A 25,775-nucleotide genomic window follows, 5' to 3' on the forward strand; every position below is an offset into this window, starting at 1 on the left:
ATCAATAAGAAATAACTTCAATTAATTAACATATTAAAGAAATACTGCATTGATATCTTGATGTAAGACTGTAAAATCATATTTTGTTAAATATCAAAAAGCGATTTCATAATCTGTTCTTTCATTGATTAATGAACAAACATCTTGCAATATACATTTTCTTTAATATTTATTAGAAAATAATATCAACCATTGAAATTCAAACTTAAAGAAGCTATATATAAGAAAAAACAAAACTTAACCGAGTTAGATAGTAATTGTGCATTCCTTGTAATTTCATCAATGTACAAGAAACAAACATGTTAGTATGATAGTACTGCAGTGCAGTGACGTAACTATATAGTGAAGCGTTTTGATTGTAAAAGTTAATTACATTGGTCAAATTTATCAAAATTGACATATATAAAAAAATTAATTGATTTTTAAAGACTTTCTTATTCACATAAAAAGAGAGGAATATGAGAGAAAATGTGAATTCGTCTGAGAAAAAAATTTATTACTAAAAGAATCTCTATTATACGTATTTATTATACAAATCTCTCCATTATTATTCGTCTGTAATATCAATATTCTAAAGCTGCTTATATCTTTCAGTTTGTGTTAGTACACGATATCAAAATTAATGCTAGATTCATATTAGTTTTTGTTTGTCAAGGCCCTCCTCTTATATTCAATAGAATTTTGCTCACACTTTGTGGAACAAATTTATGTATAAGGGCGATCTAGTTACGTCACATGGATGTACGCAACACGGCGTCTAATTAAAACATTAGACGATGTATTCAATGCTTAACTCTAATCAGATTCAATAACTTACAATCTGGCAGGATTACTATGTTCGGGAAATAACGAGTCATAACTGGGAGGCAGATCCTTGTTCGCAACAGGGGAAGATACTGCGACCTCCAGCATAGGAGCCGTGGGTACTGCACGATTGGATCCCAGACCTCCGTCCGTGTCCGGTAAGGAATTAGGCCGCGAGCACATGTTCGGACCGGCGCAATCCGATGACCAGCACAACTTGCGAGATTTCTTGCAGATCCACAAACACATAATGAAAATAATGAAGCAGAGGATCATGGTGGTGACTGCTCCTACAGTGACTTTCGTGGCAGTATCGTTTTTGGGAAACCGATCGGTGATTATATATGAGCAATTAATTTCATCCGAACAGATACCGAACGGACAATTGTAAATCATATCGCACAGGTATTCCTTCCGAATACAAAGGTTACGTCCAACTGGTTTGAATCGTTCGGGATCCAGCTTTTTGCAATCTGCAAATAAATAAAATTGTTTGTAATTTGTATATATTTATTATATTTGATATATCGGAATGAGAAACATACTTCTGTATGGAGTATAGACTATACTAAGATCCAGATTTTCTCCATCCAACAGTCTCTCCTTGGAGATGAATATCTCAGTTTCAAATTCTGAATCCATTGGAAATTTCCATTTTCTAATGGGATCAAACTCGGCATACTTGTCATATGATTGCAGCAAGGTGTCATTCATATTATGTAAATTATCTTCAGATTCAATAATCGGAAAGTACGTTGTCTGGTGATTTATCTTCCCACATAATTTTTCTGTATGATGACCATCAGTTCTCTTAAACTAATAGAACGTCTATTAAGGGTCTAATATTGCAAGTGCAAATTTTATTTGTATCATAATATAATTTTAATTAATTCTTTGCTTTATTATAATCAACAATAATTTGTTAATATAAATTTGTTAAATATAAAATATAGAAGCACAGTATTCATTATCTTTATATATATTAAATTTATATATGTATTTAAACTTTATTTAAATTTAATCTGAAAGTTAATACAATCTTTTAATAATTCGAGAAAATTAATTTAAAATTTGTTTAAAATTTGTTAAAATATTATATAGCAAATTTTCTAGAATCATTGAACAAATCAAACTCTAGTTACATGTGATATTTTTCATGTTTGTTATATAATATATTTATAATATATTTATATTAATTTAAATTTCTTTTCTTGAAATAGTATTATCGCATAGGATATGAACGTAAATGGTAATTATGTAATGCTAAATAATTACTACTTCAAGTAGATCTTCAAGAAGAATATTTTCAAAGATTATAACCACAATTACTTCTTATTGTTAAATATAATAATGAAACATATATGTTAATATTATGCATAAATGCTAATATTTTATATTTACATACACGCATACTTTAAAACTTTGAAATGCAAAAAAGTAAAAAACTTATTTTAAATGTACCTACATTGAAATTTGCCTGATATAATCTTTGCGATAATAGATGAAATAAATTTTAATTTTCAGACAGTTTTATTCCACAGAATGGAAAATTTCGTGAAAGACTCGGTTAAATTAAGGAGGAAATCTGACTTGCTTCGGAAATCATCCGGGCTCATCATCCGTCAACTCACCCGTACATAATCCAAACACTGATTGCCGTTTTGTCGAAAAGACATTCTCTGGATAACCGCAAAGATGCCTTCGTTTCTCGCAATCTTGAAGGTGAACATGCACGTAAGATTGCGTTTCACGATCCAACTATCGAACATGTGATGCGACCTGACGATCGTCGCGGTACTATTGTGTACATCGTGCGAGTGCTTCTTGTTCAAAGGATGACAGAACCTCTCATTCTCGAGGGCATCTACGGGAAGAAAGAGCACACACGGAAGGTGAGGTTAGAAACGACAGTATAAATACACACACGAGTGTCATGCCATTCGCGATAAATCGTGAACCAAACTTGGAAACTTACACTCGTTATAATTGTCGTAACGCATGCACGAGCAGAGATGGACGGTCGCGATCAGGAAACAGACGACGCTCGTTGAGGCGCGTGGCTGGACCATCTTTTTTTTTCCTTCCCTCTTTTCCCGGGGCGACTCGCGCGCGGCCCGCAAGTGTCACAAAGCCATATATGCAGAACGTTAAAAGCGGTCGCACGGTCGACGCGCGGATGATTAGATGCCGTTTATTCTCTTCCACTGCCGCGTCAGATAGATTCTGCGAGGGATTACTTTCGTGGAATCGCGCGGAATGAGAAGCCCAACTCTGAAACTCGGCTTCTGTGAGAACGTATTTACCGAGAAATGCGTCATTCCCTCCTCGCGGAGAGAGAGGGTGGGAGGGGGAGCTAACCAAAACAAGTCGCGACGTCATCCGAAACGTCATTGAGTTCGAGATCGACATCGATCACGTGATCGAGACCTCGAAAGAAATGTCGCCGCGCGTTTTCTCGGAGTGCAACAACATTCACTTTTGAGGAAATAATAATAATTGATAGTCTGATAATAGGAGCGGGGATAAAATGTCATGTGAAGAACCGAGTAGGAAAATCCACGTGGAGTTTGGCGAAGTGGAAGCGGGCGCCGCGGCTGTCAAATGGATAGAGATAATCAATCAAAGTTGCGTTAGTATATTTGATTTCTTGATCTACCTAATAACTGACTGTTTCGTTGCATGAGAAATCGTAAGATTCGCAAAATCGTGAATCACGATTATGATTAATGCTAATTATATATAATGCAGATGGAACAGACTTACGAGGCTCGAAGAGATGCTATTACCAATCCCCTGGATCACGTGTTTGAATTATGCAGTTACTCGTGGACTTTGTCTCCCGGCCAAGTATACAAGTGCAGAATATATTATCGGCCGTTCATCCCGCTCTCCGTAAACGTAGATTACTTTACGATCATGGATTCCGTTGGCGAACGCACGGAAATTAGAGTCCGTGGAATGTGTATTGGTATGAATTTTTTTATTTTCGAACAACAGTGATTCTGAGTATCTTTCATTATTAAAGATTTTATAAAGGCTTTAAAAAAGATACTTAATAATATATCTTTTACAATAAGAAGTTAGATCACTTGACATTGATAGAATTTTGAAACAAAGTATAACTGACACTAATAGACCTTTTAAAAGAATTTATTTAATCACGATAATATTTTAAAAGCCGAGATACGATAAGATAAACATCTTCAGACTCTTAAATAAGTATGAAAATTTCTCACTTAATTTCGTAGAATGAATTGCAAATAGCTATGAATCATTAATTATCTGGATGCTGACATGAGTAGTACCTTCTTGTCTTGCGATTATGTGTGTGTGTATAAGGAATGACGTTAGATTTATGTTGAATGAATATTATCATCTATGATGTAACTAATAACATATCTAGGACCTATAATTTCCACGTCTACAACGAGATTAATTATGATATGCACGAGTAAGAATTACGAAGTCAAGAAACGTATCAAGCTCGTTAACGATTCTAAAGCCACGGCAATTTTTATGTTCGATGTTGATCTGACGCAAAAATCATTCAAAATCGATGCAAAACAAGGATACATCACACCTCGTTCTCGCAAATACATAACAATCACTTTTGCGCCCCAGGAAGCTGGAATTTACACATGCCATTTGCCATGTTTAATTCTGAATCATGTAATAAAAAGATTTTAGATTTTTAGATTTTTAATAAATTAAAATTTAATTAAAATCAACAAATGTAAATTTCCGCGCCTTACGTCAAGATAATGTCATGGCTAACATTTGAATTGATACAATAATTCTTATAAATAATTCATATTGAAATATAGGAATATTTTATATTCCTTTTTAGAGGATGCGGAAACACTTTCTATTTATAGATGATATGAATTTATTTTATATTGCTCATCATTGATAAAAACATAGAAAAATTTATCTATAAAATTTAATTATTCTTATAAATTTTAAAACCAATCTCTTGTTATGAAAATAAAATTTAAATTAAATTGACAATCAATAATTAAAAATTTAATTTTATGCAAAAGGACATCATATTTTTCTTAGATACGTGTGTTTAGATGATGCTCATTTATTATTCTATAGCCCGGCATATATTTAAAATGATATATCGCATAAAATTTTTCTTAATTATTGTTTTAAATTATGAAAAAAATTTTTATTATACAAAATATTCAAATGATTCAAAATTTTTCTTAATTACAGAGACCGATTATTATAGAAGTGTACGGTTATTACAGTTCGATATTACATAAAGCCAACATACAGAATCGCTTTAATTATCCTACAAGATTGAAGAATGGTTTCGAAGGTTACACAAGCGATACTATCGTTGCTGCGCAAGATTTACCTGCGATCTCTTTGTCGAAAAACTACATCGATTTTGGTCAAGCTAATTTGGTGACAGAAGATACTACGCAAAAAATTTCGGAAACTTTATGCCTAACTAATCACACTCGATCTGATGTATTAATTAAATGGGACCAAGGTTTCATCCTTGAATCATAATGTATATGACGATGCTATCATTAATATGTTTTTCTATCTTTTTTTTTTACCTTTCAAGTATCGCGGAAATTATCAAATCAAAATATAATTATAAATACATCGATTCAGAGGTGTAGCCATTGAGATGCTAGAGCAGGCAAAAAAGCTGACAGAGAAATTTCGCTGCCCGATGACAAAAAAAGAGGATTATATATATGAAAAAGTATTATTGTAAATAATACAATATTACAAATAACTTGCAAATATTTGAACAAAAATTAATAGAATTATTTTTAAGTTGCTTGATTTTTCAAGAGCAGACTGTGCCCCCTGGCTACGCCCCTCCTGGCTATGTCCTCTCTGGTTATGCCTCGATTTATTTTTCCATCTCTTTTATCAGCAATTAATATCAGATTTTGTATAGATATTGAAAAAAATTTTAACATAACACCTGCTATTGCGAAAGTACCAGCATATCAAACAGTTCTGTTCGAAATCACATTTAATCCTAATAAAAGGAGCAATTTATTCGCACGAGAATTCATTGGATATATTTTTATCGAACAAGAAGATCTTTCTGAGGAAACTCTTACATTTCCTGCAATCACGTCCGTGCGATTAATCGGTACCTGTGTTTTTATTACTTTTACATAATGCTGCGATTATCTTAATTTGATGGCAATATCATATGCTCTTTTTTTCGCAGGTAATTCCTTTCCTATTTGTTCCGATGGTTGGATTCCCCAATATGAAATACCTCATATAGTCAAAATGCCTTCTTGCTTACCGTCATTTCCGATTTACACCACATTCCTGATAAAAAAGTTTGGGCATTTACCATTGATGTATCACTTTGTGCCGCCAACATCGAGCCACTTTGTTGTGAAACCAATGATGGGAATAATTCATGAGTATTTGCACTTACAATTAGTAAAATTTATTGTCCAAATGATTCGGATTTAAATAGAAATTATTGTATTTATATCGTGCATAGTTAGATGTATAATTTAGCACGACGATCACATGATTTTTATTTTTACGCATACAAAACATTTTTAATACAAGATTTTATACAAGATATTTTTAGACACTTTTACACCATATTTGATGGATATTTTTAATACATTTAATATTTTTTTCCCTGACATATTATGATCTTTTCTAGAAATTATCAGATCATTGTAGTCGGTATGTTACCCGGTACTGACAATGAACGCGTTTACGTAGAGCGTTGGGCGATACGTTTCAACGGAAATACAAAATCGGAGTGTTTCATAGATTTTCGAGGATTCGCAGAATGTGCTAATGTTAGTTTTAATGATCAAAATCTTGTAAAGTTTGCGCCAACATTTCCAAATTGTCGGGAATTGCAACAATTCTACATGCGAAATATTACTCGACACACGATAAAGTAACTTTTTAAAGTATTAATGTGTGCTGTTATTTCTCCTGTTACAAAAAGTTAATTAGAAGTATTATTCTATGTATTATCAGTTTATTATTGCAATTTTCTTTGATTAATATCGATTTTTTAGATACGAGTTTGTTAATGTGGCACCTGAACTCCGAATTCAAAGTGAAAATAATAAAATTTGCCCTAACGATACCGTCATTCATGAATGGATATTTTGCCCTACTACAATTGGAGACTACGAGTTTGATGTAAAGTGCATTTTAACTGTATTGAAAGACGAAATTCCCATTGGTCCCAGCGTTTGCGTTACGTTACACGTAATAGAAAGCTGTAAATCTGGCTGTCTTATGGTAAATTAAAATTAATTTATTGATAAAATTAAGTATGCAAATTAAATAACTTCTACATCGCATATTTTTACGCATTCACTAGTCAGCACTCGACGAATTAAATTTTGGGATTCAGGCATACAAAACTACAAAAGAATTAAAATTTCACATATTTAACTCGAGTCCCGTAAACATCCATTACAAGATAAAGTGTAGCCATTGTAATTGGCCGATCGGAAATATAGAACGCGATGTAAAAATACAGCCAATTACAGATACTGTTTTTGCCGGACGAGATAAAATGATCACCGTTTCTCTTACACCCACCACACCGGGATATTACGAATTTTTCGTTCAATATTTTGTGAGATTAAATGTTCACTCAGATGCACTAATTCCGAATCAAATGCCAAGAAACATCTGCAAATTGCGTTCTTTATGCGTGTTGCCCACTTTAAAAGTAAATACAATATATAGTATTGTTTCAAATTTGAAATCATACTATTTTAAAATAGAGAAGCATCAACAATTTATTAATAAAAATAATAAAATTTAATATATTATGTATATAATAATTTATATATATAGTAATTGTATTGCAACGAATAATATAGGTAACAAATTTACAATGTTATGGACCTTATCCGGATGTGAGCAAAGCTTTTCTGTGGAAACTGATGAAAATAAATATGTATGCTAAATTTTATATCATATTTACGATCTCGAGAGATAATTTTGCTCTCATATAAATATAAATTGTAATTTTTTTAAACTTAGATTCAATACATTACTTCAAGATTTACAAGCAGAAACGTCACAAACGTTGTACGTAAACTTTCCGGCGATGGTTTTACATGAAAATCCCGTTGTTATAAAATTGCTTTTAAGAAACGTAACTGCAGTAATTGTTTCTTGGAATATTAAAAGAATGAAACTCTGTTCTTGCGGACCCATTGCAAAAATCCAAGGCGTATCGTTGCAACATGCAAAGTACGATTGCTCACACAGGAAAGTGTGCTCTGTGCAACCAAAAACAGGAAATCTTAAAGTATATAACATTACATTAATATTTAATTATTAATCTGTTATTAGTATTTTATATATATTTTAATAAAATACAGCCAGGAGAAGAAAACTGGATGACTCTAGAGCTGCATTACATATTATTAGGAAAAACTGAATCGAAGTGGGACTTGGACCTTGGAAATAATCGTCATATCTTTTTGCTCATGACGATTGAAGGATTATCCAGATCTGATAATAAGCTCCATCTTTTAAACGGCACGCATTTTAAATTTCAGCATATTTACTTGGGAGACAAGAGTCCTATTTATCAGGTTATTATTTTCATTTAAATATAATGTAACGCTTATATAACAAATGCTGTAAAAATTTTTCAGGTATGTTGGGTACATAATGGCACAAATTACAGTATCCCGTTTTCTGTAAATCCCAGAATGATGCGCGAAATAAATCAAGAGTACTGCTATGAGGTTTTTTCCTGTGCGTCTCCACACGCAATCGTAAATCCGCAATCTTCCGTTCCAATTCTTTTAAAATTTCAACCACGACAATTTGGTATATTTAAGGTTTGTCATCATATACAACAAACGAGTGAATGAAAAAAATGAATAATTTATTTCTTTTTCCAAGCCTAAAAATATAGTTTTCTCTTCATTTTGTAATAGGGCAAATTATGTTTGATTCTGGGTGACAAAGAAGAAGAACTTATATTGGAAGGCGAATCTTCTTTGCCGCATAAGTCAGCAGTAATTGGAGAATATGTACCGTCCGGATGTAACTTTGAAGATGACGATATTCCTATATATTTTAATACTGACTGTATAGATGTTTTGCACATACCTACACATAGTCACGTAGTGAAGATGATTATGATGCATAATAATTTAATACAAGACGTACTCGCTTACGAATGGAAGAGGTTTGTTGGTTTAAATTATGAAATAAATTATTTTTCATTGGTGTAACATATATACATCTAAAAGGAATAAATATTTATTTTTTTCTTTCAGAAATGAGATTTCCGGAGTAATTGACGTGGACGTTCATCCACAAAAAGGCGTGATAAAACCAATGTCTGTTAAAAGTTTTCGCGTAACTATAAATACTAAAAAATATCCTTGCGTGATTGATGTTAATATATCGTGTGAGTTTATTAATACTAGTCAAAGACGAGCTTATCAGAGAAGTGTATACAAATTAGAAGATTTGTCTCGAGAATTAAAAGGACAATTTACTATCACAGAAAAAGGCATCAGCGTTCCAGTAAGTGTGTGTATATATATATATATATATATATATATATATTATATATATATATATATATTCAAATTATCAAGAAATCAAGAATCAAGAAATTTTTCTTAAGATTAAATTATTTCATTTTTTTCATTGTTTTCAGAAACCATCGATGGAAGTTTTGGAAAAACCTCAAACCTTTTATAAAACTATAACGATTCGATGTTCTATATATAGTGAAGAAGATAAATTTCTGAAAATTAGTCTAATGGACGAATTAATAAATGCACCTTCAAAGGGAATATACATCGAGAAGAATAATAGACAAATGCTGAAATTCAAGAAAAAGGATGTCAGTCGATCTTTATTTATTATCGAAGGTCTATTATGGTAAGATTCTTAATTTTCACAAATATAATAATAATGAACGAAAAATTTAGATTTATAATTTATTTATAACATGTGTGTGAGAAGAGAGTGTCCTAATTTCGTATATTATTTAATATTTATTTAGTTATTATTATATTATTTGTTATTTTATAGGGAAATAGTCAATAGTAAAGTATTTAAAAACATTATGCAAGATGTTTTGCAGAATGAATTGAGTTTATTTTATTCGCAATTCACAATGAATTTACATGAAAGAAAAAGATTAGTACAAAGATCGTATATTTCACCACCACGAGCATTAATCAATCGTATATTGGAAAGAGTAATATTTTATTTCTATTTCAATATTTGTTAAAAAAGAGCACTTTATCAACTCTTTGTACTTTTTAGATGTTATTCCTCATAATGCACGAAGAGTTTGCTTTAAAGACTGTGCATCTAATTCAGCATACAGATATCAGACATAAAGTCTATTTAAACATAGTATCTGGCATGAATAGAAGAAAGACAATCAAAAAAGGTGTATATCGTCAAATATCAATTTTAGTATTAGAAAAAATTCTCAATAATTTTAATTTCTCAATAATTGTTGCAATCCGTTTTAGAAACACAATTACGTAAAGACGATGAAGATCTTTATGTGCCAACAAGATTATCATCAAGAATATCTTTCGCCATATAATCATCAGATATCAGATATTAATGTATATATACAGTTTTGCTGCTAGCTGCTTGTTGCAATGTAAGTATCTGCGATCCTTCTAAATACAGCTAAAAATTTATTTCCTTTGTTTCTGCTTACTTTTTGACCTTCTTCAGTACTTTCATATAATTTTTCTACTACAGGATCTGTCGCCTATATTAACAATTAAAAAATTTGCTTAATATTACCATAAAAATAAATAACTATAAACAGCTATAAATACTTACCAAATCCTGTTTAGTAACTTCTTCAAACAATGGGTGTTCTTGAAAATGTTGAACTATCCATTCATGCAAATCTTCTACATCTGTTACAGTGTATACAATTGCCTATGTATAATAATAAAAAAAATTAGACCTCTTAAAATTAATATAAAAAATTAAGCAACACACTTACTCCTTCAGCTAACACATAAGCATATTCTGCTAATAAAGATTTGTTTATTATTCTCCACTTATGTTTTGATTTTTTGAAATGTGGGTCTGGATACAAGAAAAACATCTTCTTTAACTATACAAATTAAAAATCCTAATTAATACAAACTACATATTTAATATTTTTACATATCAGATAAACAAGATTTTTATTTTTACTTGTCCTTTAAAGAAATAATTTGGTAAGTATTTCATGGCATTCGTTCTCAGGCAGGCAATGTTTTGATATTGACCAGGCTTTTGCGAACGCAAGGCAGCAATGCGATCCATAACATAATCTGACACTTTTACTCTGATTTCCATACCAAGTATTAGACTATTGGGAAACATTGGCGATAAGGCAACTGAAAATTTATTTATTATGTATGATCATTTTGATTTTTTAGTAAAATGTATTAGCTCACAAAAGATAAATTACCCAGCAATCCTCCATAGCCGCAACCAACATCTGCAAATTCTACGCATTTCTGTGTTTCTTCAGTATTGCCAGAAAAATATTGTGGATACAAGGCACTCCAATCCATTAATTCTGGTTTTATGGGACTAATGTGTAAATAATAAATGATATAAAATAATTTTTAAATTTTAAAAATTAATGAAAATGATGGCAAAATTCTACTTACTATTCGATGCAATGATCAGCTATCGGATTCGAATGTGCACGTTGTCTATAATATTTCTTTTGGGGTAATGCCAGTGTCATAGACATGATCCCGCGCTTAATGTTTTTTTAATTAAATGCTTCGCTAATTTTTCTTTCGCTAATGCAATGTGTCAAAATATAACACGTGTTCACGCGTGCGTATTTTAAGAGGTTATATACAATACTGTACACAAAACGTGCTTATTAATTACTACACTTTGTAATTAGACTTTTCACTATAGTTAATTAAATTAAATATATATTGACTGTTTAAGAAAAAGAAAGACGTGGAAATATGTAATAAAAAAAAGACTACACAAAAAAAAGGAACTCAACAATATGACATATTCATTTTTTTCTGCATTTGATTACATCTTTTTATGATTTCTTAATAATGAAAAAACTTGAATATTAATAAATATACATTTATTGTATATAGTATATTATATTTAAAATGGAGAAAAAAAATACAATTTTTTGACACATAGGTGCACGTGCGCGAACGATCAGCTGATCGAAGCGAGGCGTGCACGTGCACCATCTGGCGGCTGAAAGCAGTATTAACGGAGTTGAGCGGAGAGAAAGAAACGAAGGAAGCGAGTATCTTCGCGTTCTGTATTCTCCTTGTTTTAATGGGCACGCGTTGTTTTTTTTCGTTCGCCGCGATCTTGCGACATTAATAAAATGTAATCGCGAGTGAGAGCGGTGCTTATGTAACATATGTAAATTGACGCTATCGCCGGTTCGAGCGCGGAGGACTTCGGAAAATAGCGGAATCCTCCCAGGTGAGGTTAGGATTAGGAATCTCCATTCCGCGACGATATTCCTTTGTGATGATGGGAATCGTAATGATTCAAGCGTGCGTACGTACGCACACACATACGCATATACGTCTACACGTATGTTTTCCCAGAAACGCGCGGTTACCTTGGTTCGTGGATATTTAATTATACATATTTCTAATTTTCTTCTTTAAGATTAAAAATGCATTATAAATAATCGGATTATTAACGTTGCGATGACAGAAAGTCTCATCGCCTTCGTTAGTGACATGTCATTTTCGATTATGGGATACCTGTATGTAAAAGGAAGTATCTTATTATTCGTAGAAACTTTCGTTGATGTGTAATTCGATTAATGTAATAGATGTGGAATTTAAGTCATATTCGTGTCGATTATTTTTCCAACAACTTGGCGCAAAATCTTTTGAATTTTTTAGTGACAAGAAAAATTATACGAATCAATATTTTTCTATATGCAAATATCATAAAATATTTATGATACATTCTATGCTGACCGATTTTGAACTTTCCGTTCAAATCGCTCGAGTCGAATATATATTGTTGAAATAATTTTGCTTATAACGTATATATAATATTTATAATATTTATAAGATTTTTTTTTTATAAATAAATATTTGTGCAATCTTATAATATTTATAAGATTTACACAAATAATTATTATCCATAAAGAAAATGTAACGTTTGACAAACAAATTAAACAAAAAAACCTGCCATAAGCTGAGAAAAAAGGAGATTAGATATATGTGGGAATTAGATATATGTTATATATATAATTATGGTGATCATTCTATAAATGTATATTTTATGTACTCGTATAATTTTCTATATATTTGACACTTTTAATCAAAATAAATATTATCATAATACTCTGATTATATATTAATATATGTCATACGATTGTAATCAAATGCTTGTTAGATTTCGACAATGAACGATGTGATAATAATAACCTCGTGACATATGAAACTTGAAATGAAAGAATACTTAAGATTAGATAAATTGCTACAACATGAGATATATATTCCCTATGATAACGACATTATATACTTAGACATCAATACTTTTACAATACAATAATTTTAAAATATTTTATGATAACGTTACATTTTTATACTAATAGCAAAAATATGAAACAATCTGAACAAAAAATTCAACATGAGGCGTTTATGGTCTACGCGACAGAGAACGTATTATTTGCACAAATGTGGAGACAAAATTACAATCTATGTATATATTATTTCCGTATATTATATAGAATATAAATTTTTGAACAACTATTTTATCTTTCGCTTGTTTGATGTTTCAGGTCCACGCGAAAGTGACTTTTATTCATGACGATATCGGATTTCCCAAGAGAACGATCTTTCATTTTAATTGGTAAGTCGTTATTTTTTCATTACTCGTCTGATCGGTATGTAAATTCGATATCACGCAAAGCGAAAGCAAAGCGATTGTGTTTTATCAGCTCTATTTGTTATCTTGATAACATCCGGAACATCGCATACATCCTGAATCGATATTGAGAATCGGTAAAGAATTTTTATGAATCGATATTGAGAATCGATAAAGAATTTTTCATTTCATAGTTTCTACACACAGATAAGATTTAATATGATAAATATTAAATAATCATTAATATAAATATTATAAATACCTATTAAATAACCTATTAAATAACCTATTAAATAACCTATTATTATACCTATTAAATAACTATTTAATACTGCTATAAGATAATATACCACAGAACATACATTTTTTTGATATAATCAAATTAATCGAGTAATGGATTTTTACTTGCGTGATTGTTGATACATAATCAATGTTCATGTATCGTATAATTGCATCGCCGGACAATACGCGCTATTAAAAGGTTCAATTAAATTGATGAGTCTCAAAGGTGAAATTAGTGTTTGTATTTATACGATCGCAATTTGTCCACGTGGAGACGGTTACACGCGCCGCATGATATATCGATTGCATACACATTGAATGTAGATAAGTTCCAAGAAAATTACATAACACAATTGATGTGTGCTCTTCAATCGGTGATGTATTAAATCGATGAGAATGATCGCCAATAAGCATGTATCTACACGAGTATTACTCGATTCGTATTGCATCGATTAATCTATGTGCATCAAATGCGAAATGTCGAATTCAATTTTTACATTCGCACAAACATTATAATTAAAAATGGTAGCAGAATTAACGGGTGTAAATTAATAGCTTTGATTATCACTTAATAATATTTATTAATCGTATAAATATCTAAAGATAAAAAATAATAGAAATTATCGATTAAAACCATATTTCACATATTACGCACACATAGAAAAAATATTACTATAACAAAAATTATATATATATTATAAAATTTTATGTTTAAACATTAAATTATTATAAATTATTATTATGAGCGCAAGGAAGAAATATCTTTAGACGAATTATCTAGTTTTTAGTCGTACTATGATTGTTCATAAATTATTTCTTGTGGCTTTTATATTACCGGAGGATAATTTGAGAACCGCTGGTTTATACGAATATACGCAAGAGCCGAATACGACAACATTTGTCGAACGATCACATGTAAATATAAACCGAAAGGTACGACTTTAGCGGTCGTCAAAATTAGCGAATTGATAATATAAATTCATTCGTCAAGAATGTCGCACGAAGACGTATCACTCTCCAGATCCAAATCTCAGGATAATGGTACATCTCCGAAACGGAAATCTTGGAATCCTAAATCATGGTTCTCTCATGGTTCTATTACGGTAAATAGTTTCGAAATTGATAATATTTAAAATAGTTATAAACCAAGGTAGATGAAGATAGAAATTATTATAATTAAGATACAAGAATAATTAATGCATCTAAGTTTGTTTCTCAATAGTTACATATCAAATTCTCTTAATTAAGATCGTTATCTTGGAAAAAAATGATATTAAACTTTACCACGGCAGTTACAGAACATCGTTTCATGTATGTATCTTTCCACGTATTTCCGTTATTAGAAGATAAATAAATCAAATGTGAATCATTGACCTATGCATTTTTCACATATCGCATGTATAAGAGAGAGAGACAGAGAGAGTTTGCTATTATTACTATTATTATAAAACTTAGATTATCTAATATTCTTCTAAGTATGGCAATTTGCAATTATTAATTTAAAATTATACCGTATCATGCGAAAAAAATAACGTCCTTGTGAATAACAAATAATACCCTTGACAAAAATTATGTATACATCTCGCCTGTTATTGTTTGTATGTTTCAAAACTGCTGGATCATACTTTTTAAAATTTGTAATTGAAAACAGTTAATGTTAGACTCTTATAATGCTGATCAACTCTATTTTTTCTTGCATGTTATATATATATATATATATATATATATATATATATATTACAAAAAAAAATTACTATTGTCAATAGTACTGTCTGCGCTTTGGCAAAATTTAGTCTTTCTTTTTTTTCTTTATTCAGACAACTTATTTCTGACATTAACTCTTATAAACAGACTGACAGACATTCATGGCATCCATCGTTATCCATTCTCCCTGTAAATATAAGTCGGTAATGTTACAATGTGTTAAATGTGACATTTGTTTAGTCTAGCACAGCTGATGTATTCAATGATCAGCTGTTTGTACTTCTGGTGGGCGCGCAATTCTCGTTATCGATATTAGTGATGGAATTATGGAATAAATAATCACAGCTCGAAAACTTTGATTTTGAAATAAAATCTCTCTAATAATAAATAATCTTGTGAATGTAAATATGTTTAAAATTATTTTCAAGATAAGATACTAAAAACATTGAGAGAAAGAAAGAATAGAGTATATATACAGTATTTTATATAGATAATTTCTCAAATCGATAGTATTTTTTATTTATTACATTTTATATGTTTAACAATTAATGTATTTATATATATATTTTTTTATTATATTACAGTTAAGTTATTTGTGATATTTATTAAAGTAAAAAGTCATAAAACTTAGATTTTACACGTAGCAATCCATATTTTTAATACAGCTAAAAAAAATTATTCTCTTATTAATACTAAAAACTTTATCTCCATATTTATCAAAATTTAAAATTTAAAATTAAATACAATGTAGATGCTATATAATTAGTATTCTCACCGCAAATTTATCACAAATAACAAAAGATTCTTATTTTATTGATATTAAATGCAATCTTATCTCAATACATATTTTAGCACATAAAGTGCTTATGACATTTAAACAAAGGTAAAAGGAGCCGACACTTTTTTTTTATATTTCCTTACACTCCTACACGATGAGATGACGTCGTCGGCATATCTCATTGTCAGTATCGCGGTATTTCCCTCTCTTTTCTCGCAACACCTGGCGAATGGGCCGACCACGTGGATGAATCGCCCACACGCGAGTGTCAGGTGTTGTTGCCTCGGTCAATTGTTCTCTTGGCCGCAGTACGCGAAGGATGTGCGCCACTCGGTCTCGTGCAAACCAAGCCGAGCGGGTCAACCGCACGATCGAGATATCGTCATCAATCCGTTCTTTTTCGTTATGACTAATCTGAATTTTACGCGAAAATGCAGACGAAATAGCTTGCCATATAGTGCGCGAAAAATATTTGCATGTTATTTATTGAGGAATTTTTGCAATTGGTGACTTATAAAAAGAAAAAGTGGAGAATAAATATTATTTTTTTTTAATTTTAAAAGAAATGAATTTAAAGAATTAAAAATTAATAAAAGTTAATGAAAGATTAATAAAATTATATATTTATCAACGTGTGCAGTAATATATTCTTGTGACATCAGTGAACTTTTTCTAAAAGCAAAAAATTTAATATATATTCTTGTGACATCCTCAGTGAACTTTTTCTAAAAGTAAAATTTAATATATATATATATATATATATATATATATATATATATATATAAAATTTAATATATATTCTTATGACATTTCAGTGAACTTTTTCTAAAAATAAAATTTAATATATACAATTTTTAATGTTTTTTTTTCTTGTTAATGAGACTACATATTTTTTATTCACATACACATTCATAAAAATATATGTAATAATGAAATAATTTATAATAATGAATTCTCTATGATAATGTGCATCGTAAAAAAAAATATTTGTAAGACTTGTTTAAAATCAGGGGAATTCCAATGATCATATGGATGTGAATGACTAATCATTTAAGAAGAACATTCTCGTCGATTTTTGTCTTTCGATTTTGTAGTTCGTGATGTTTCGCAAAATGATACCAAGAATCGTGACAGTCGTGACGATTGTAAATGATGACAAAGTAATGATGTGACTTAACTATTTCACGCATTTAATGAGTGATCAAAAGCCTAAGTCTTCGATCCTTGACCTCGATCTACTTTACCGTGACGACTATTTTATTGCACCCTTTTTTTAATTAGCGATGAAAGTTTTCATGATAATTTCTACAGCTTTTAAATAAAGAGGGTAAATCTGCATTTTGATTCCTATTTGCTGCTACGATAATTGAAAGATATTTAATCATTATTTATAAAATTTTCACTCTAAAAATATAAATTTTTAATTGAGTTTTTTGTAAATAAGTTATTTTTTAATTAATAAACTTTTATTAATGTTCACCAAATATTTTTTTTGATGGAAAGATAAGTCTTAAAGTTATGTATAATTCTGTAAATTTGAAAGTTATTAATTTTGTTTAATGCAATTATTAGATTTAGTTAGGATATTTTGCTAAAAATTTTAAGTTAAATTATATTCAAATTGATTTTTAACAGTTTTTTTGGAGGAAATAGTTCAATGGAATAGACAATAGGAAACACTGTTACGTAAATTTTAACAAAAACGATGTTAAATGTCTAAGCGTTTAGCGTTATCGCAAGGATATTATTTGCAAATCATCAGTGCGAGTTTCTACATTTCTTGTACCTTGGACTTCTCGTACTGTTCGATCGTTTTCCTGCCCTATATTCGCGACCTGAATTCACCCGATTTACTTCTCGTGAAACACTCGATAGTGCGAAAATAATTCGCGGCACGCGAACCAACAAAGATGTCAATGCCTTTAATATGTGAAATTTGTTCTTTGATTTCACACGTTAAAATAAAATTGAATTATTCGAAGAAATCATTCTTAATTAAATCCATTTCTTAAACAAATTTCATTTTTTTTGCTTTCCTCTTTAATTAAGTGCTTATGCAATATGAAAATTATAAAGAAAATAATTTTGAGAAAAATTATTCTTGATTCCTAAGATATTATATAAGTAATTCATATTAATACGACTATATCGCTTACGTTAAAATGACGCTCATTGTCTCGTTTAATTTTCGCGATCTTGAAAAAATTAGTCAACGCTAATTCATACAGTTAGCATTACTATAGAATACAATCCACAATAACTCGAAATATTTATAAATAGTTACTTCTTAAATTAATTATTAAATTTTATAATATATATAATTTAAGATATTTTTAATATTTCATTCAATTTAGTTCTTGATTCTAACTTTTATCAGTAATTTATAGATTGATCAAAAATATTTTGCATATTTTGTTGAATCAGATGTAGCGATTGCTTATCAGATATTTAAAAATATGCGATATATATGTATCGAGTTAAAATGATAAAATAACCGACAAAAATGTAGATATATTATGTATACAAAAATATTAACAAACATGCTCACACGTGCACATTTATATCCATTTTTCTCGTGATAACGCAGCAGCGAAAGAACGCAAATTTTTATAGTACGTGAATCAGCTGATTTATCAATCCTCTCACATGATCGTTTGTGCTTTTTATTCCGGATAATTCTGCTTCAAGATTATTACGCCGATTCTTAATTCATCAGTATCGTTGTGCGAGTTATCGAAATTGAAATGTATACGGTATCGATCGTTCGAATAATAATTGGTAATTTTTTTCATATCTAAAATGCGAAGATTTCGACTATACATATATAATATCAGAAGTAATTATTATCATTAAAAGTGATTATTGTGCGATGTAGAAAACGTTATTCGTTATCAAGACCATATATGTGAGTCGTAAAAAGTAGTATTGTTTTTTATTACTCTATGGTAAGAATTGCTATCTTTATTGCTATCTCCCACAGTAATCTCTGTAAGAAATCCTGTCGATGATCTTTCGCAAATATGGCAATATGACTTGCCTTGATTTTTTAACAATTCGATATATCTGAAAATGAAAATAATAAACATATGAAAAATGTACATAATTTAATATAATATAATTTTATTATATAATTTTTGTTATATAATATAATTATCATATGATTTTTCAAAAAACATATTGCTCTTATTATTTTAAAAGCAGATGTGATATTAGTTTAAGAGCGGACTTAGGCTTATCATTCCATCAGTGAAATATTTATACATCGTTTATATATCATCATTTATATATATTTTATCTATATTTCACCCCAATATAATAGCGTAAATAATAAGAAATTGTTATTAAATTAAATTTATATTAATTTCATGAGAAAGAATAAAGTTTGATTAGCTAATAGTTAACTAAAAAAATAAGTGATACTATATTTAAATATAATTAATCATCTGTCAGTATTAATCATGATTGAAATCTGCTTTTTAGATGATGATTAGTTGATTTTCATGAATAAAAATTGGTATTTTTTATATCTCCGATTTTTAAAAATTTGTCAGTTGCAATTTTATACAATTGAGATATTCGTGTGCGATTACGAATTATCGGATAATTATAAATGTTAGCATACAACAAGACAGTATATCGCACATACCGCGCTTTAAAGCATATCCCCGTAGCCTTGAGATTACCGAGAAGAGAGTAAGTCAAGGAAACGGATACAACAAACGATTAGTCTGCGTTCGTTGTTATGAAGAAAACCACAATTTTGAGATTCAACTTGGCTCGACATGACATGATGCGAGCGTTGCTAAATTCCGCCTCAACAAATACGCAATTAATTTACAATTATGAGAGTTAACTAAGGTGAACGTTTGTAACGTGATGCAACATTATTATTAAAGCGCGGTCAACGTAAAACATTATAAAATTATATATCAAGAATAGCTCTTTTCGTTTCATCGAAAATACCAAAATTAAAGTTTATTTATAATACGTAAACAGTGCAAATTTAAGTGGACTATATTCGTCGAGTCATTTTCGAGACGATTACAAGTGGTGAATGAATCTTTCGCTTGTTGAACGAGACTCGAATAGTTTGTTGAAAAATTGTAAATTACAAAATATGTCACATCTGCAATCGAAGACCAAAGTGCTGTCTGACAAGACTTACAGGCACGTTACTAGGACGGCAGAATGTCGCAGAAATCAATTTTCCCTGTTGAAAGGACGGCCTCAAAACATCGTGCATCGTCTAGAACATCGGTTTCATGAGGTAACTTTGTAGGAAAATATTCCGTGATTATTTGTTTCCCGATGTACTATTACTAGATATATTTGTCACAAAATAAAAATTATATTCAAATTCATTTGGATTTTTGAGGATACAATATTATAGAGATCTATTTTAAGGAGAAATCTGTCAAAAATTAAAATATGTTACTGAAAAATAAAATTATTAAATATTAAAATTGTTAAATGTTATTGGGAATTTGCATTTTTAAAGATACAAAGTATATAGAATATTATAGCAACTTGTATGCAAAATAATACTTTTTTCTTTATACAGGAGAACATACACAAAATATGTACACAGAGAATTTTCCCACGAATGTGAATCTTATTAACAGACTTTTATAATAACGAAAGATTAAAAAAAAATAATCAATCTTTACTATGATTTCTTCTATTATCACGATTTTCACGCATTTATTAAAATTATTATTATGCACTGAAATAAATCGTAGCGTGTGATAAATACGTTGGCGACGACGAGATGGCTGCAAATATTATTTCACGCATTTTCTGACTGACCTATTTTCTAGTCTGGTGCTGAATGGGTCAAAACTACGTCATTCATATTATCGTGCAAAGTCACGTAGAGTTCTTCCGTTTGGCAGTGTATTTTCAACAGGGAGAACGCGACAATTCAAAACTCACTCGACTCGCAGTATCTCTCATCGCAACTGACACCCTTGCATTACATTTCGCGCTTTTGTTATAAATCAAAGAATAATGTAATAAAAATTTCTTCTGCTACGCGCATATTTAAATTTCTCGTCAAAATTAATTTCTTATTGTAATTTTAGCCTGATTACTACAGAAGAACATATTCATAGTTTTTGTGACTCGTAGAAAATTAATTATAAAATAGATACTTAATTTTAATATTTTTTAGGATTTAAATGCTATATAAACGTGTCATTCATATTTTCAAAGTATATTATTATTTTTGGTGACTATTAATTAGACTAATAATTAGATCATATATTATTAATTATTTATTTAAAAGAAAGTATTGCAAATGATGTAAAGAAATAGTCACTTTTTAATAATATTTGATTTTATATTCCTATATGATTATATCATTTCCAGATAATAGTGATCTTTCAGTTCATTCCCTACATTATTAAATTCAAAAGAATCAAATTCATAAAATTTATGCATTTATGATAGAAGCCATTAATTGTGCAAATTGCGCAAATTTTGTATTAACAAAATCCGCTCTACATGATCAATGTATTTTTACATTATTTTAACTGATTTATGAAAAACCGCTTATTTCATTGTAAAATTTGCGATGTTCAAAATGCTTATTCTCTCGTAAAATTATTATTAAAAATTATTATTCAATTTTATATTAAATTTCATAAATTCAAATCTCTCACACGAATCAAAAACACACATACTCTCTCTCTCTCTTGTCATTAAAAATTTTCAATTTATTATTTATAGCTATATTTTCGGCTGATATTTTTTTTCGCAACGAGATACGTATTCTTTATATTTTTATTTTTTAATTTAATCCATTTGCGAATTTTTTTTTGTTTTATATTATTCAATATAAAAAAAAATTATTATTTTTTATTAAATTAAAATAATTTATTCTTTATTAAATTTAATTAAAAGTTTATTTCTTTATTCCTTTATTTTTCTAAACAATCAGAAAATCATTTCTCCAAAAATCTTAGAAATTACATGATTTTTTTTTATCTCTATGTCAAGTATATACAAATTGAGATGCATAATTTTTTTTATTATAATAGAGATAATGAATTGTGAATTAAATATTATTTTATATGAAGAGAAGAGATGTACGTTAAATACGTAAATTTAATACGTTAAATACGAGTATAATAAGATCAGAATATAATTGCATTTTTTAAATTATATTCGACATTAAAAATACAAAAGACGTGATAAAAATGCAAATATAATAGTATCAGTATATTATTTTACTTGAAAATTTTATGATGTTAATTATAAGCATAGAACAAACACAAGTATAATTTATTATTTATATAATAAGTTTATCACGCAAATGAAAACAATACTGCACATCGTTGTATTGTTCTCATGCATTCATCAGTTGCACTCGCATAGTGCATCAGTCTTCTCGCAATTATGCAGCTGCAAGTTTATTTTCAGTTATCCCCAAGGTTTTTGTGCCAACGCGCGTACGCCACAAATTTTGGGTGCGACGCTGATTAATGTGTCTCCGTTCTTTTCAAAGATACCGATGGCCTTGCCAAATCTCTCATTATCATCATCTATCGGCGTTAGACAAAATAGGTCGTGGCTATGTTTGCACATGATTCAGGATATCCGGTTTAGATGATTGCGCGAATGGTTATTCTAATTAAAATTATTTTCAACTAATCGAAACGACTCATCACATAGGTTGTCTAAAAATATTCTGTCTTTTAGTATTACTATTGCTAATTATTATTCTGATTAGTGCTAAAATAAATGAGACTGCAATGCAACTTTGTCTCTTAAGTAGCGATTAATTTTTTTGTTGATTATTAGATATAAGGTATTTTGATTATTTATATATAATACTGATAGAAATAACAATTTTTTATTATTTTAAGAGAATGAGATACACTTTTTTAAACCGAATAATATTTTCGTTTTTTACAATATCACTTCTTTTCTATCTCTATTTCAAATAGTCAAATTTTTTTCTATAATTTTTAAACGAAATTAATATTTTGGGATAGTCAATTTAAATTTCTCTTTTTGATTTTATTTTCATAAATTTTTATTATAAAGTCAAATATTTTATTAAAAAGAATTGATAAGACTAATGATAATTCTAATCAAATATTAATAGTCATCAATCTAGCATATTATATCATTGTATAATTAAACCAGCATTTTTTAAATATTTATGTGTTAAATCATGATAGGCATTAGTTATTCACAATTGCTGCCAAAAATGTGAATTGGATGTAAGTTATGGAAGACGGGATATCTTGTTTCGCGAATAACGGGATATCTTTTTTCGCGATTTTATACATCCGTCAATCTTTGACGTGACAGGATGCTCAAAAAACGATAACATTTCTTTATAAGAAATGATACAAAAAGCATATCTCACGGTTGATCGATTAGGAAGTTTCATTCATGTCACGACAAGACAATAAATCTGTCATTCAAATCGCGAGCGAAACTAATTGTGGAATTTCACTAATAGTGCCATGAATCATGATGCATATTCATGGTAGCCATTGATACATTGCCAGAGATATCTTTAGCAGTATCTTCATCAATGTTAAAAGATAGGAAATCTGAATACGTAATATGCATTTTGTTATCTTGACGAATCATGATAATTCAAAAACCCGTATCATTGTTAATAATATACAATTAAGTTAATAATATACAATTAAGAATTCTTTAAAGAAATGAGAATTATGATATAAAAATTTATTAATTATCATATATTATTTTGTTCACATATATGTAAATACACATATCTATAACTTTATTTCTATATCTTTATTTTTTTTATTACTGCATTCAAGATATGCAGATACGTTTCATTTAATTTTAACAAAAGAAAAATATAAATTTATAGAAATTAATTAATTATGTGAGAATGTTCCAATATTTTATTTAAATTTTATTAAAAAAGATATTAAATAATTTATTATTGTATTTTTAAAAGGAAAAAATTGGAAATATCTTTTGTTTTCTAAAAATTTTGTAATATTAATATATTTATATATAAAATATTAAAAATTATACAAATATTTAAAAAATTATATATATAATATATAATATATTTATTATATAATATGTGATATTTTTAAGAGATTGTTCAAATTGTACTTTTCTTATTTTTAAGATATTATATATCTATTGATATTATATATAAATTTATATCTTAATTCTCTCCTTCTACAGCCGCCATCTATTTCAAGATAAGATATCTTGAAAATGACCACATCTTATCAAACATATCGTAGTCATGACGCATTGATAACTGGTTATACAAATGTTCGCTTTAGCTCTTGTATCTTGTCGACAGTGGCTCATTTAGAGTATCATTTCATCCTTTCATTCCTTTCACGGACGTTGATTTACGAGAGGTCGTGAAAATCATCACTGTAATCGTAATCAACAGAGATTTTTCTCAATCGCTATTTATTTACTTTTAAATCGCTTATTTATATCCGCATATGCAAGTGTGATAATGTTATTTGTACGTGATAATTAATGATTCATCACATCGCAAACGTCGTATCGAAAGATCACAGTTTTCTGCGTAAGAGAGACGGGAAAGTCTTTCCAGAGTTTATCCCTCGTGACCCTTAGCAGCATTCTTCAGAGATAGAATACAGCCTGAAACGGAAACAAAGACGAGTTCTTCTTTGTTATCTACGAAACGAACATTTCGAGGCTTTTCAGAGAGTCTCTCGACGAATTTTTGCAACGACAGAAAGCTGCACCGTAGATCAAGTTTATCTTTCCGACCAAGTTATACATCATGATGCAGGAGTGTGTTGGGAAGTGTGATAAGGCATACGACAAAGATGTGCAGTTCTTGAAAACAAAGCAATTTATTCAACACATTTTTCTACATATACGTTATTTTATGCGTTTTTTGTGTGACTAAACGGACTCGTGATTGCAAAATAATAGTTCATCCTAAAAAAAAATAATAAGTTATCACGAAGGAATTATTTGGATTGTGCTGTATTCGGTGTCGTTCGTGCAGTTTTTATTTCATAATGAGTATGTCTAATAACATGGTCAGCGAATTGCAGTGTGACAAACTATTCAGAGTCATGTGTCCTGGAAATTTACCATACAATATAAGCATGAATAATCGTGGACGACACGTGTTATACAACCTTGGACACTCTGCCCATACCTAATTTCAATCGCTTCCATTCGACGAATGCATGAAACGTCGGCGAAACATGATCGTAACAACGAATCAAGTAACTCATATAACAAAACGTGCGATATTTTCCTGGATAAAACGATCATTTTACATTCAACATGCATGTCCGATCGGACTCAAAACGAACTGTTTGCACACCACGTATATCTATGA

At 29.5% G+C, this 25,775-nt stretch overlaps 4 protein-coding genes across 7 annotated transcripts in view; 2 read left to right on the forward strand and 2 right to left on the reverse strand.

The window, feature by feature from the left end:
- Positions 1 to 69: 69 nt before the first annotated feature.
- LOC105256019 lies at positions 70 to 3,148 on the reverse strand. Its single transcript, XM_011265631.3, has 4 exons — positions 2,780 to 3,148; positions 2,436 to 2,668; positions 1,350 to 1,620; positions 70 to 1,277 (listed from the first exon to the last, which is right to left on the reverse strand). Exons 1-4 carry the CDS (start codon positions 2,871 to 2,873, stop codon positions 814 to 816), a joined length of 1,062 nt encoding a protein of 353 aa, XP_011263933.1. The 5' UTR covers positions 2,874 to 3,148; the 3' UTR covers positions 70 to 813.
- On the forward strand, positions 2,569 to 10,613 carry LOC105256022. Its single transcript, XM_011265634.3, has 18 exons — positions 2,569 to 2,696; positions 3,319 to 3,433; positions 3,553 to 3,772; positions 5,023 to 5,929; positions 6,011 to 6,215; positions 6,470 to 6,715; positions 6,840 to 7,068; positions 7,662 to 7,738; positions 7,825 to 8,095; positions 8,169 to 8,384; positions 8,448 to 8,636; positions 8,736 to 8,989; positions 9,081 to 9,333; positions 9,470 to 9,696; positions 9,850 to 10,018; positions 10,087 to 10,216; positions 10,302 to 10,438; positions 10,543 to 10,613. Exons 4-17 carry the CDS (start codon positions 5,656 to 5,658, stop codon positions 10,376 to 10,378), a joined length of 2,817 nt encoding a protein of 938 aa, XP_011263936.2. The 5' UTR covers positions 2,569 to 2,696; positions 3,319 to 3,433; positions 3,553 to 3,772; positions 5,023 to 5,655; the 3' UTR covers positions 10,379 to 10,438; positions 10,543 to 10,613.
- Positions 10,293 to 11,746, reverse strand: LOC105256023 (tRNA (guanine-N(7)-)-methyltransferase). The gene is made up of 6 exons (XM_011265635.3): positions 11,457 to 11,746; positions 11,252 to 11,376; positions 10,993 to 11,177; positions 10,796 to 10,909; positions 10,627 to 10,728; positions 10,293 to 10,552 (listed from the first exon to the last, which is right to left on the reverse strand). Exons 1-6 carry the CDS (start codon positions 11,540 to 11,542, stop codon positions 10,421 to 10,423), a joined length of 744 nt encoding a protein of 247 aa, XP_011263937.1. The 5' UTR covers positions 11,543 to 11,746; the 3' UTR covers positions 10,293 to 10,420.
- Positions 11,747 to 12,086: 340 nt separating this feature from the next.
- The window catches only part of LOC105256024 (kinase D-interacting substrate of 220 kDa), a 35,957-nt gene continuing 22,268 nt past the window's right edge, over positions 12,087 to 25,775 (forward strand). Inside the window, exons 1-2 of one of the 4 annotated variants that reach the window (XM_011265645.3) lie at positions 12,087 to 12,261; positions 13,586 to 13,656. Coding sequence is in view for 3 of the 4 variants with exons in the window: in XM_011265640.3 (XP_011263942.1) it covers positions 20,490 to 20,702 (213 nt within the window). In the remaining variant the exon portion in view is untranslated. Of the gene's footprint in view, positions 12,262 to 13,585; positions 13,657 to 14,897; positions 15,057 to 20,390; positions 20,703 to 25,775 lie in introns of those variants that run through there. The other 3 variants (XM_011265642.3, XM_011265640.3, XM_025406326.1) reach the window with 3 other exon arrangements.

This window comes from Camponotus floridanus, unplaced genomic scaffold (assembly GCF_003227725.1).
Source record: "Camponotus floridanus strain SB8 unplaced genomic scaffold, Cflo_v7.5 scaffold14, whole genome shotgun sequence".
Lineage (NCBI taxonomy): Eukaryota > Metazoa > Arthropoda > Insecta > Hymenoptera > Formicidae > Camponotus > Camponotus floridanus.